The 14,337-nt window shown below is 41.8% G+C and overlaps 1 protein-coding gene across 1 annotated transcript in view; it reads right to left on the minus strand.

Moving 5' to 3' along the window:
* TRPV3 (transient receptor potential cation channel subfamily V member 3) overlaps nt 1-14,337 on the minus strand; it is a 216,199-nt gene that overhangs the window by 74,757 nt on the left and 127,105 nt on the right. Inside the window, exons 21-24 of the mRNA XM_082247973.1 lie at nt 14,031-14,182; nt 10,876-11,052; nt 9,304-9,444; nt 5,589-5,869 (exon numbers count right to left, since the gene is read on the minus strand). Of these exons, the coding sequence (XP_082104099.1) occupies nt 5,589-5,869; nt 9,304-9,444; nt 10,876-11,052; nt 14,031-14,182 (751 nt within the window). The remainder of the gene's footprint in view (nt 1-5,588; nt 5,870-9,303; nt 9,445-10,875; nt 11,053-14,030; nt 14,183-14,337) is intronic.

Below are 14,337 nucleotides of genomic sequence, written 5' to 3' on the forward strand. Positions count from 1 at the left end.
TCTGAGCATGTAGGCCCTTTCCAAAATAATCAGTAGTGGGTAACTGGGGACAAAGAGAAGGCAAATTTATTAAAAACATTTGTCAGCTCTGTGTATACAAAGGAGCATGGGGGAGCTCATGGCCATAATGAGCATGGTATTGACACAGCCCCAAATGATCCACAATGGCTCAAAAGTGATATGGTCCAGGAATATTTAGACAGAATAAGGGTGGATAAAGCACCTGGACCAGATGGCATCCACCCACGCATCCTAAAATAATTGAGTGCTGTAATTTCAAAGCCTTTGTTTCTAATTTTTAGGGACTTTAAGGACTGGAATAGTACCACTGGATTGGTGTAGGGCCAATGTGGTGCCTATATTTTAAAAGGGATCAAAGTCTTCACCAAGTAGCTATAGACCTGTTAGCTTAACTTCTATATTTGGGAAGATACTGGAGAGTTTAAACAAAAGACCACATAGATCAGTTCTTGCTGGAAAAAAATATTTTAAGCAACAGACAGCATGGATTCATGAAAGACTGAAATTGTCAAACAAACCGGATTTCTTTTTATGAGGAGGTAAGTAAAATCTTGGACAGAGGGATAGCTGTGGATGTAGTATACTTGGATTTTGCAAAAGCGTTTGACACAGTTCCCCACACACGGCTAATGTGTAAGGTAAAGTCTATAGGCTTGGAAAGATCAGTTTGCAAATGGATAGAAAATTGGGTAAAAGATAGAATTCAGAGAGTAGTGGTTAACGATTCTTACTCTGAATGGGTTATCAGTGGTGTACCCCAAGGTTCAGTGTTGGGACCCTTACTTTTTAATATCTTTATAAATGATATAGGGTCTAGGATTAAAAGTACCATTTCAGTCTTTGCAGATGACAGCAGGCTTTGCAGTGGAATAACTTCTTTACAGGATGTCTCCAATTTACAAGCTGACCTCAATGCATTTTTTCATTGGGCAACTATGTGGCAAATGAGGTTTAATGTTGATTAATGTAAAGTTATGCACTTGGGGGCTAAGAATATGCATGCATCATACATACTAGGTGGAGTAGAACTGGGGGAATCCATAGAGGAGAAGGATCTGGGTGTTCTGGTAGATAGGTAATAAGCTTAACAATAGCATTTAATGCCAAGCTGCAGTTTCCAAAGCAAGCAAAGTCCTTTTTTGTATTAACCACTTGCCGACTGCCTAACGCCGATCTACGTCGGCAGTCAGCCCCTCACAGGCAAAGTGACGTAGGGCTACGTCACTAGCTTGTGAGGGTCTAGGGAGCGAGCGCGCGCCCCCGGAGGCGCGCTCCCGCTCCCGCGTGGTCACGGACCCCCCCGCGCGTGTGACCAGCGGACCCGATGTCCGCCGGTCACTCTGCGATCGGCGGGGGAGAGGGAGAATGTCAGGCAGCTTGTGTAAACAAGCTGCCTGTCATTCTCCTCGCTGTAAAGACACTGATAAAACGGATCTAGTATGTAGATCCGTTGATCAGTGTCCTTACAGCTCAAGCCACAGCCAATCACAGTAGAAAGCACGCCCCTAGGGATACACACAGCCCCTCCCTTCCAAATAAAGTTAACCCCTTCACAACCAGTGTATTTTTACAGTAACAGTGCATATGTATAGCACTGATTACTGTAGAAATGTCACTGGTAACCCCAAAAGTGTCACAAATGTCAGTCAAGGGTCCGATCTGTCCGCCCCAATGTCGCAGTACCGCAAAAAAAATCGCAGATCGCCGCCATTACGCGTTAAAAAAAAACAACAAAAATGACAAAAATCTTTCCCTTTGTTAGTAAACGCGATAACTTTTGCGCAAACCAATCAAAATACGCTTTTTGCGATTTTTTTTACCAAACATATGTAGCATAAAACAAATTGGCCGAAAATTTTAAAAAATTTTGATTTTTACTTTTTTTTTGGGGGAATTTCATATAAAAAAATGTGAAAAATATTGTTATTTTTGCAAAATTGACGCTCTTTTTTTGTTTATAGCGCGTGATCAAAAAATCGCACAGGTGATCAAATACCACCAAAAGAAAGCTCTGTTTATGGGAAAAAAGGACGTCAAATTCGTTTAGGTACAGCGTCGCACGACCGCGCAATTGTCCGTTAAAGTCACGCAGTGCCGAATCGCAAAATACCCCCTGGTCAGGAAGGGGGTAAAATCTTCCGGGGCTTAAGTGGTTAATAGAGGCATGGACTCCAGAGAGAGATAATTTTGCCCCTGTACAAATCATTAGTAAGACCTCATCGGGAATATGCAGTTCGGTTTTGGCACCAGTTCTTAAAAAGGATATCGGGGAACTGGAGAAAGTGCAGAGAAGGGCAAATAAAACTGATAAGAGGCATGGAGGGGCTCAGCTATGAGAAAAGATTAGAAGAACTGAATTTATTCTCTATTTAAAAGAGGGGATTAAGGGGGGATAGGATCAACATGTATAAATACATAAGGGGTTCATGTAGTGAACTTGGTGTTGAGTTGTTCACTTTAAGGTCAACACAGAGGACAAGGGGGCACTCTTTACGTCTAGAAAAAAACAGATTTCGCCTCCAAATAGGGAAAGGTTTCTTCACCGTGAGAGCTGTGAAAATGTGGAATAGACTCCCTCCAGAGGTGGTTCTGGCTAGCTCACCAGATTGCTTTAAAAAAGACCTGGGTTCTTTCCTGGGTGGACTTAATATAAGTGGGTACTAATATATATAGGTAAAATTGATCCAGGAAATATCTGATTGCCTCTCGGGGGATCAGGAAGGAATTTTTTTTCCCCTGCTGTAGCAAATTGGATCATGCTTTTCTGTGGTTTCTTTTGCCTTCCTGTGGATCAACTGCAAGTATAGGATTGTGTATATGGGATTGTGTGGTTGGGTTTTCATTACTGTTTTTTTTTTTTTATTGGTTGAGCCAGATGGACTTGTGTCTTTTTTCAACCTGACTAACTATGTAACTATAATCTTATTAAAATTCTAAGAAAACAAAAAGTTTGCTTTCTCTATATGAGCCATAAACACTGGAGACCCTCATGATCTGTGTGAGAAACCTGGGTATCTACAACTATTTTTCACTTTTTTTAACAATGCAGGTCCACGTCGCCTCTTGACATTAAAATATTTGAAACAAGGCACCATATGGATAAGAGAAAAAGAAAAAAAAAACTATACCTCCTTTACAAAACAAAGACCATAACAATTATGGTTTGTAGAAGTTTCAAGCTGTTAATGGCATATACAGTAATGAGAAAATGACCAGATGTCAGATAGCAGAGTTGGCAGTTGGAGTAGTTATTGTTTTACCAACTTATAGCACATTATGGAATAATTTTTTTTTCTTGGTGACAAAATTGCTTTAACCTCCCTGGCAGTCTGATTTCTGTGCTATAAGTGGTACATTCTTTTGCATGGAAATCTGTTGTTTTTCTTTTTAAAACTCACCTTCCCCTGCGATCCCCCGCCGTCCTCCCGCTGTCCTCCCGCTGTGTGCTCGGCCGATGCCGGCACCTGTCTTCCGGTTCCCTTCCCTGCGAGCTTTACGACGCAGGGGGGTGGAACTGACGGCAATTTAAAAAATGTAAATACACTCAATGACATAATACGAAGTTGTGATCCTAATGGATTACACTTTATCATGCCATTTCACCACAGAATTGCACCTGGTGACTTTTCCAGTGCCCTGCTTGTGCTTTTCCAGTTCTTTGTGCCTGGAAAATTGAGAGACGAACTGGAAAACAGCGACAGCGAAACTGAGTTACTTGAAGAACTGAGCGATAGGGATTCGTGGGACAATTTGTCATCAGGTATGGAAAGTGACAGCGACGATTCTGATGTCTCTTTCTGGCACATAGCTCTGTTGGAAATTCTGAAGAATCATTTGATATACTTCCCAAATTCCACAAGCTATGTGCCAGAAAGAGACATCAGAATCATCGCTGTCACTTTCCATACCTGATGACGAATTTTCCCACGAATAGCTATTGCTCAGTTCTTCAAGTAACTCAGTTTCGCTGCTGCTGTTTTCCAGTTCGTCTAAAAGCGGTTTTGCGCAAAAAGAACACTTTTTGGACGCCATGGTCGTTCAAAATTTTCCAGGCACAAAGCACTGGAAAAGCACTGGCAGGGCACTGGAAAAGCCACCAGGTGCAATCCTGTGCTGAAATGGCATGATACAGTGTAATCCGTTAGGATCACAGCTTTTTATCATGTGTATTTACACTTTTGAATTTGCCGCCGGTTCCACCCCCCTGCGTCACAACGCTCGCAGGGAAGGCAATCGGCCGTGCAGAGAGAGAGAGAGGGGAGAGTGTGAGGATGCCGGGGAGGACGGCTGGGAGGACGTCGGGGGATCGCAGGGAAGGTGAGTAACATTCTGGGGTCATCCCGAATGTGGCTCGGGTTTAACTTTCAGTGCCAAAAGCGGTAACCCCGAGCCACATTCGGGATGACCCCAGAATGTTACTCACCTTCCCTGCGATCTGGAATACCGCCAGGGAGGTTAAGTGATGTCTATGGGATGTTATTATACTGTAGAAGGTCCATAAGTAGTAGGGATAGACCGATATGTTTTTTTCAGGGCCGATACCGATATTTTGGTCAGAACGTATCGGTATCAGCTGATATGGGCCGATATTTTGTACATTTAAAGTTTTGAAAAATAAAGACAATTTTTGACACAAATCTTGTACTGAACATGTTAATTTTTGTTTAATGCTTAATGGCTGGCTTGCTGGCACCCTGTGGTGGGTGGGTGGCTGGCTGGCACCCTGTGGTGGGTGGCTGGCTTGCTGGCACCCTGTGGTGGATGGCTGGCTGGCTGGTACCCTGTGGTAGGTGGCTGGTTTGTTGGCACCCTGTGGTGGATGGCTGGCTGGCTGGCACCATGTGGTGGGTGGCTGGCTGGCACCCTGTGGTGGGTGGCTGGCTGGCTAGCACCCTGTGGTAGGTGGGTGGCTGGTACAGGGCCTGTGGGTGGCTGGCTGGAACAGGGCCTGTGGGCGGCTGGCTGGTACAGTGCCTGTGGCTGGCTGGTACAGGGCCTGTGGATGGCTGGCTGCCTGGCACCCTGTCTGTGGGTGGCTGGCTGTCTGTCACTCTGTGGTGGGTGGGTGGCTGGCTGGCACCCTGTGGTGGGTGGCTGGCTGGCACACTGGGGTGGGTGGGTGGCTGGCACAGGGGCTGTGGGTGGGTGGCTGGTACAGGGCCTGTGGATGCCTGGCCGGCTGGTACATTGCCTGTGACTGGCAGGTACAGGGCCTGTTGGTGGCTGGTACAGGGCCTGTGGCTGGCTGGCTCACTGGTACAGTGCCTGTGGCTGGCTGGAACAGTGCCTGTGGGTGGCTGGCTGGCACCGGGCTGCTGTGGGTGGGTGTATGGCTGTGATACACTGCCGCGAGACTAGTCCTGACTGCAGACGAGGCTGTCAAAGGCGAGGGAGGCAGCCTAAGAAGGCAGAATGACGTCACAAAAATATCGGCAATATTGGCCAGTTCCGGGGCCGATACCGATATATCAGCCTTGCTGATAATTGGTCTATCCCTAATAAGTAGTAATAGTAAATGCTATAAAACAAAACAAATACTTGATACGTATATACCTTTTGGGGCTTACCTCCAGTTTACCTGTCTTTGCTGCCAACTGCATTGGTGAAAGACCCTTTTTATTTCGAATGTCTTCTAAAGACTTGTTTTTACACTTGCGTATGATTTTATCATATATATTTATTATGAATGTATTGTGAGCTTCTGAGCCCTCCGAGGCAGTAACGAGAGCATGGAGCACTGTATTTCCGAAAGAGTCTTGCATGGAGACATTGGTCTGGCTGTCATTCATAAGCAGTTCAACTATCTCTGGTTGGTTGGTACATGCAGCAAGAGCCAATGGAGTTTCACCTAAAAGAATGAAATATAATACAATAAAAAATAAAGGGGTTGTAAACCCTTCCATATACCCATTGAAGTGATTGGCCTTAGGTAATACACAGAGATGAAAAAAACTACCTACATAGGTTGTACCCATTTATCCTGTTCTCAAAATTTATAAAGCTTGTCTGAGCATAAAAAAAGGGGGATGGAGAGCTGAATTTACACTCTGCAGAGCTCAGTGAGGACAGCTCTGAGAGCTGATTGGAGGGAAGACACACCCCCTTCAAGCAGGTCCCTCCCCTGTCATCCTTTTTCTCTTGGTGTCAGGCAAACATTTCAGAAGTGACTCATTCTGATAGCAGAAGAATGAAGCAGCAGACAAAATGGCACTTAGTGCTCTAGATTGAGACTACTATACTTTGTACATATTTCATGCCTGAGGTTTACAACCACTTTAACTTATAGTGACGATTTTCGATTTGATATTTGGTGATATTGTGGAACCACCACTGAGATTGTGTATTGTAGGCAAGAAGTATTTCATGCATAACTAGTTGAAAACATATAAACAGCCTCCATTGTGACATCAAAATAAGAAAAACGGTCTACCTCTATTCATGTATGGCTAATTCTGTTAGTTGTGTTACTCAAAACCACTTCTAAGGATCTGGCTTGTGCAGGGAGCAACCCGGAAGTCTTGCAGCACCTGCATTTTCAAGCTCCTAGAGGTAGATAGAGTTATTATACAATCTGTTTTTCATCCTTCAAATGTACCACACTTTACTGGTGTCAAAGAAGGATGAGGTTCAGTTTTGGAACGAAGCAGACTTTGGACTGTTCTTCATACAGTGAATGGACAAACTAAATGGGGTATCACTCACTCCCCAAGCTGAATCCCTGGCTACAGTGAAAAGGTACACATTTAGTAGCGGTATTACTAATGCTGCATCCTGCTCACACTGGGTTTTAAGCATATAGTAATGGATCCCTACCTGGCCCATTCAGCTGTCAGGAAACAAAGAAGCAGGGATTCAGGCTGATATCAATCACCAGATATGGCCAGGGCCATAACTGGGTTTGTCCATGGTCAGATGTGGTCAATAGCATCAACCACCATCCCTGCCCTTTGTTTACAAACCAACTGCCAGTCCAGGGATCTGTCATTCGCATTAATAGTGTGATGGGAGTGCATCAGCTCTGCATTTTTGTCTCAGTGAGTGGGTGGGTGTCATGGTATGTTGCAACTGTACCACGTTGGACGATGTGTTTGACAATTGATTTACATCATGAGACTTTTGTTTTCTTAATAAATAACTTTTTTAAAATGTCCCCCTATTTACTTAGGGGGAAGCTGGAACAAGGGTCTGGTGTGAATTTTGGGTGGAATCCACACCTTTTTTTCTGTTGTCTTTGCATAGGGTTCATCTTTAAATCCATACCAAGCCCTCACCAAGATAAGTGTCTGGTTTGCATTTTTTTGGGGGAACCCCACACATTTTTGTCTGTGACAAAAATGACAGCATAGAAAGAATAAAAAAAAACTTTGTCTGTAAGTTACATTTCCCTGCCTTTTTCTGTGTCTGATATGTATTTTGGGTTGTGCCCATGCTGTTTAAAAGAAAAAAACAACTAAGTTGGCAGGGAAATATCATTTACCAGTAATTTAAATGGTATTTATTTTCTTTGGAAAAATAAAGTTTGTATAAATTGTATATGTGCACCACTCCACCAAGGTTAAGGTATCCCAAAATATGTGTTTTAAAGGAATTGCGCATTTGTAATATTTTCACTTTAAGCCTTAATAAAAGTACTGCTTCCTGCTAAACAGTACTTTTTCTTACAGAGGGGAAGGGACATGTTAAGGTAAGAAAAAATAAAGACAATAATAACAATGCAACAGTTATGGAAACCTTAACTGTTATATAATCCTTAACTGTAATATAATTATATTATATTTCTTTGGAACAAAGGTGGGAGGATGCATATAAAATATATGTACATATGTGCATGATTAAAAAAAAAAAAAGGAACAAATATCTCTAATAAAAATCATGAAGGAGATTATGTGAGCATTTTTATACAAAGAATAATGAAAAAAAAAAAGAAAGATTTTAAGTGATATTGTGACTGTGTAAAATGCTTTATTTGGCCACTAGATGTCACCACATCCTCATACTATAGTACAGCAAGCAGGAACAAGGAAGAAGAAACAAAGTATCAGAAAACCTATGACACACCTAAGACAGTAAATCACATATGACGTTATTGGATTGCGTAAATCTGAAACGCTCTCCCCTTTTTTATTTGTGAAAAAGTGTTCTCTATTTTCCATAAAGGCACATAAAAACGCAATAAAATTTACCACATTTTTAGAATCCACAAATGTTAGAAGGAGGAAGGAGATAGTAAAAAATCTGATGTTTTAAAGGGTAACTCCACTTTCGTGGGGGAAAAAAAATAGCAAATAAAAAAAACAATACAGCGTATACAATTGCGACACAAATCATATTGTAATTGAATGTTATTAAAAATGACCTTTGCTTTTCAATCTGCAGCTGTTGTAATTTTCTGAAAATGCAATGAAATATTGCTACCTGGAGCTGTTCTGTACACAAAATGTGTACTGACCACACCCCAGAAACATAATTTCCTGCTTGTGTGATTGGTTCAGCAATTTTCCCAGAAGTCTGCCTAAGATACAAGTCAGATTTCTGGCAACCCTGCAACAAAAAGGTCATTTTTGGTGAGATACTCCCAATAGGAACACATCTAAAGGGATGCAGGCTCAGCAGCTTTCCTCATTAGAGCCCTGCAGCTGCTACAGCCGATAGATAATTATGAAACCACTCCCATTTGACCCACTCAGCACAGAGGAACAAACAATGATTTCTTCAGAATAACAAAAGGTTGCCACAATCCTTGTAATGTACAGAGATCACCTAGAGGGGAATTTTTTTTCTCAACAAAAGTGGAGTTACTCTTTAAGTTTATTAAAAGCAATGATATTAACTCACACACTAGGCATAGGAAGGATCTTGATGGGTTTATTTTAGAGAATGTTACTGAGAAGTGGTGTCCCTTTTGAGGATACCCCATGGCTTATCTAGGATGCTGCCACTCTGAGGGGTGTTTTTCTATTGTACTGTGTACAAATCTAATACTATTCTTGTTTACTAAGATGGAGACTAGAAGTTATTAAGTTCTCTTGTGTATTGGGTTTCAGTCTTTACTGGAGGTGCTCTTACCACCAAGCATACTGTTTCAGTCCCCTCTCAGCACCAGCAAGGGACATCTTTTTACTTTCCCTCCTTTTGGGCTCTTCTAGTGAGCAGGCTGATCATTTAAAAAAAAAACACTTAATAATGCTTTATTAAAAAGGATTGAATTCACAGAGGTGTTTATGAGATCGTAAATTCTGCTTCACAATACTTGCTTTATAAATGAAAAAATGTGCCACTTACCAAAATAAAATCCGTTATTTTTATCCACTGGGTTGAAAAAAAGACCTCTTGCTTGTACATTTATATTGGCTCCCTTTGCAATTAGATACTTCACAATTTCAAATTGTCTTCTTTCAATAGCAATGTGCAAGGCAGTCTGACCTACATGAAAAGTAAGAAAAGTTGTCCAAATTCATTTTTGTGTTCTTGGTTCACAAAATATGGTGATGCAATGTCCATCTACTCTATAACCTCAAACATCATTGTTTAGATGCAATATTGGTCCTTACAGTTTATACCGTAGTACTTTACTACATGTTGCTAGGTGCTTCCTAACCCTAAGTATGAGTTTGGCCTGATCCCCTCCCCTCCTGGTGCTGCCAATCTGACATTAGCTAGGAAGTAGATGGGTGCTGCATAACGGCAGCTTTTCTTGGCTCAGAGAATTTTCCGGAAATAAGCAAGGCAAGAGGAGTGCAGAGGAGAGGGGGAGTGTCAGCCTCTGCATACCTCTTGTTCTTACTTGTCATGGAAAAGTGTTTGGAGCCAAGACAAACTGCTGTTATGCAGCTTCTATCTCCAACCTAGCTGTGGTAAGAACAGCTGTAACAGGAGGGGAAGAGGGGCAAGGTCAGACCACATAGCTAGGGTTAGAAAGCACCTAACAACACGGGACAAAGTACTACATAACTTTTGTTCAATGGGGGACAGAACAGTAAAATAAAATATAAAATAAAATGATAGTTCTTTAGGAAACCTCACCAGTGTCACCAGCACTAGCATCCCTATTGGAAGATTTCCTCTCTATTACTGTTCTAAGGACAACCCAAGATTTGAGTTTTTCTTTTACTTTCACTTTCAGTAAGAATAGTAAACATGATAGATAAAATGAGTAAATCAACCTAATGGGGGCACAGACAGTAATAAAAACCCACCAGATGTTGTGATCCCTCTCCACTCTATCTAAAACTAAATAAAAAGTTTTGCCTTTAGTTGTATTTTAGGATCTGTATAATAACTGTGACAGTGTAAAAACTGAATGGGAAAACATACACAGTGAATGCAATCATTCTAATGGACTTTTGATGTCTGGGTGAATGGCTCACATAAAGAATTTCTAAAGTTCAAATGCTGTTACAAAATCAAAGATGAGTAATTTTTATCCATTCCCCCGTTAAGTGGAACTTTGAAGCTAGCTATAATAGCAAGAATGATCAGTTCTATTACCAATATAAAGGAGGAGGTTGCTTTTGCCATTGGTTACATTGAAATTAATAGTTTTAGTAAGGGATAAAAATTTTGATTCAAGGCACAAGAAAAATAGTTTAGCCAGTATAGTAAATATATTTCAGGCACACCAGAAACTCTATGAAAATTGCATGTCTAGGAACATTTGGATATCATATATTACTATACAGAAGACTTTTAGTTTGTGCACAATTGAATATTAACTATTGGATGATGTTTTATCACTGTTAAAAGCTGCACAGTACTTATACCTATGCAGAACATAGAGTGGAAAATAAGTGTAATAATTTACACCTCAACATAAGAACAATGAGTTTCCATAAAGACACCCCAACTTTAAATTACCTTTGTAATTTTCTTCTGTGTATTCAGCATTAATAAATTGGTCCCAGAATCCATTCATTTCAGAAAATGAAATGAGGATACGCACTATCTCAGGAGTGTTGCTGTTTATATTTAATAATGCTTTCATCAAACAGGTTTTCCCAGTGTCATTTTCTATTAGTTTTTTCCAAAGATAACCTGAAATAAAATACAAGCTGTAATATTTTTATGACTTGGGCAGGTCGTATCACGTTATCATTTTATTGTGCCATTGACATTGTTCCATGTCCTCACCAAAAAAAAAAAAAAAAATCCAGTGTTAAAACCTTGCTGAAACTGGTGTGGGGACACACTGGGAGCCTTCATCTGCCATTGTGCTGTGCTAGACTTTTGGTGTTTCTACCTGCCTTAAAAGCCCAATGCTGGACAAATAAAAAATGATCCCTTTTTTTGGGTTTGTGCTAGCACTGCAAGGGTTATTTGCTCATTTGTGTCTAGGGGAACAATAAAAGGAGATTTACTTCCCCTATCCTCCGTTCCTTCCCACAGCTAGACTGATCTGATGTGGCTTCTGCACCCCCATGCTGTACCAGTCTAGGGGCCTCACCTCATCAAGACCAGAGCAGGGCCCAGAGCTTCTTAAACATTCTACATTCTATACACTTTGGAAGCTTTTGCTATCATTGATACCATTGTTAGCTATCGCATGTTCCTTCAATCAATATAGCAAGTGTTGTTCAGTATTACTTTTCCAAGGCCATAGGTCAGTGATGGTGATCCTTGGCACCCCAGATGTTTTGGAACTACATTTCCCATGATGCTCATGCACTCTGCAGTGAAGATGAGCATCATGGGAAATGTAGTTCCAAAACATCTGAAGTGCCAATGTTCGCCATCACTGCCATAGGTCATTTATGGGAAAATAGTGGCAAGCCTTAGTCCAGCTGTAACAAAGTGGAATAAACCACTGAAACAAAAACAATTTAACTTTACTGAAGTTAGACCATTATCATTTGAAGGAATGATATGTTGTTTTGCTCCTACTGGTTTACTGAATACAAGCATAATGCCATTCATGTTGTATCAGATCATTTCTAAAGGGCTTGTTTCAAGGACTTTTCTGTGGACTAGCATTCCCAACAAAAGGAAATAGTAACTCAGATCCCTAACTGCCAGATATGTACAGGTATGGTATGGTAGTTCAGTATTTCCTATCTATGGCAAATCATTGATAAAAAAGGAACAAGGTTTAGCAGAGTGAGGAAGAAAACTTTTGCTGCTGTAGGGGAGCAGGGCAGAACCAGAGAGATGTATGAGGTGCCATATGATAGCTCTATAGCTGACATGCAGCGAAAAGCTTACAGACATTCTACAGCTGCCAATTTGTAGGATAGTGTGTTATAGGTCAGCATCTTTTTATACAGGCTGAATTTCAGTAAGTAATTTGACTTTATTGGCCTGATCACACCTTATATAAAAGCTGTGTGTGCAGCCCTTTCATATTGTTGGATCCAACCCAGATAGCAAGCAATTGTGCTGCATGTTTCAAAATTACTTGCTAAGCTATTGCTAGACTTGCCAGGCTTCACATGTTTGTTGCACAACTGCAGCAAGTCCACATTGCATGACTCCAGATCAACTTTCTTTGCAAACATTCTGCAAGTCTGCTGCAAGGTCTGGTTCAGTTATGTTGTGTAATAGTCATCCCACCACAGAGGTCACTGTGACTTGCAGAACTCTTGCTGTAGACCCACCACTGCAACTTTGCTCTTGCTAGAAACTTGCCACGCAAATTTGCTACAAGTTGGAAAGTGTCAACTATCGCTTCTCGGCCTTTTGGCTAAGATCAAGTGTAGTATCTGTTCTTATAAGTGTTGGAATGGAGCCGGAAGGTTAGTATCGGTGGTGGCCGAAGTTAACCAGGGCGCCCCGGAACAACCGGGGGACTGGAGTAGGCCAAACCAGAGAAAGCCGGATGGTTCCAATGCCTTCCTGATTTGAATGGGTCCGCCCCTGTCAGTTTGAAGGGAGTGGGAAAGCCGGGCGACCACGGTTAGTACTGCTCCTGGATGTGATTGGTAAGGAATGGCGGATGGTGGTGGGGGAACCTTTCCTCCTGGGTTGAATCTGGCCTTGCAAAAGGCTTGTCCCCAGTTGAAGGCAGGTTCTCCCTAAGCTGTCTAAAATTCTGATGCCTCCTGATGGGATAGGGCTACACGAGGTCTGGCCGGGGGCTGAGACCGAAAAAGCCTGTGGTGTATGTGCCCCTGGGGTGGCAGCCCAGGGGTGCCTCAATCTCACTGGTGAGGGGCAGCTCACCTGAGTTTTTGTGGCACCTTGGTCACTGCACCATCACATTTTTTCAAGCACCTGCCTCTTGGGGTGGGCCTTTTGGCCAACACTAGAGGAATTTTTTATTCCTGGCCGGGGGGCCTGCCAAGGTTTTGCACTTTGGCACTACCCTGCACTTCTCCACTTCCCGTTTTTCTTTGTTGTGTGTCACGTTTGTCCCTTTTTTTGGTTGAGCACTTTGCACGACTTTGATGGCGTAGGTCCTCGGGCCTGCCCTGTAAGTCTTGGGAGGGGGTGGATATGGCCTTTTGGCTTAGTTCGCCCTCTCCCATGGGGTCTCCCTTCGGGGGAGCCCTACCTAGTACTCGGGGTGGGCTGTTTCGGCAGTCCCCCTGAAGAATGGGGTCTGCTCGGTTTCGGCTGGGTGGACCTAAGTGAGTACCTCAGTCCCTGTCAGGAGCTTCGCGCCCCGGGGGATCAGGGCCCTTCCTCTTCGGAGGAGGGCCATGTGTGTACGCCTTGTGCACTTTTTGTGTGTCCACGTTTGCGTGTGTGCACTTTTTTATGCACCGGGTGTTAAGTCTTTTGAGTGTGTTTCACACACCACGGGCTTTAAAAAAAAAAAAAAAACTACACCTTGTGCTTCAAGTTCTCTGCAAGTGTACAGCTTGCCAGTGAAAATGTGCAGCAAGTTAACAAGACTTACAATTCAACACTGCCACAAATTTGTGGCACGTTATCCTTGCTATCTGGGAAAATATTTATTTTGTATAACTCATTTCAACTTTACACAATAACATTTTAAATATAGTGTATTAGGTACTGAAAACACAAAATACTATTTTCTCATTATTAGTTTGATAATGTAATTTCATTTGTATTACCTTGAGCATCAGACTTTGACAAGCTAGAGGACCTGTCTTTAATATCTTTGAGAAGCCTAATTAACAACTCTTTGTCTCCTTTAGAAACAGCAGACAATAAAAGTCTTTCATGATTCTGTATTTCATGATTTGCATTCGATGACTCACTTTCACTAGATGGTATAAAAAAATATAAAAAGATAGATATTATACTTAGTAGAATTCATTTAGGTGCAAAATTTACACTGTATCACTCAGGAATACAAAATCATTTCATAACATATCAACCATGTTTATGGATTTTTTAAATTGTTAAACATTATTAACA

Source organism: Pelophylax lessonae (genome assembly GCF_965119305.1).
Source record: "Pelophylax lessonae genome assembly, chromosome: 2".
NCBI classification, from domain to species: Eukaryota; Metazoa; Chordata; class Amphibia; order Anura; family Ranidae; genus Pelophylax; species Pelophylax lessonae.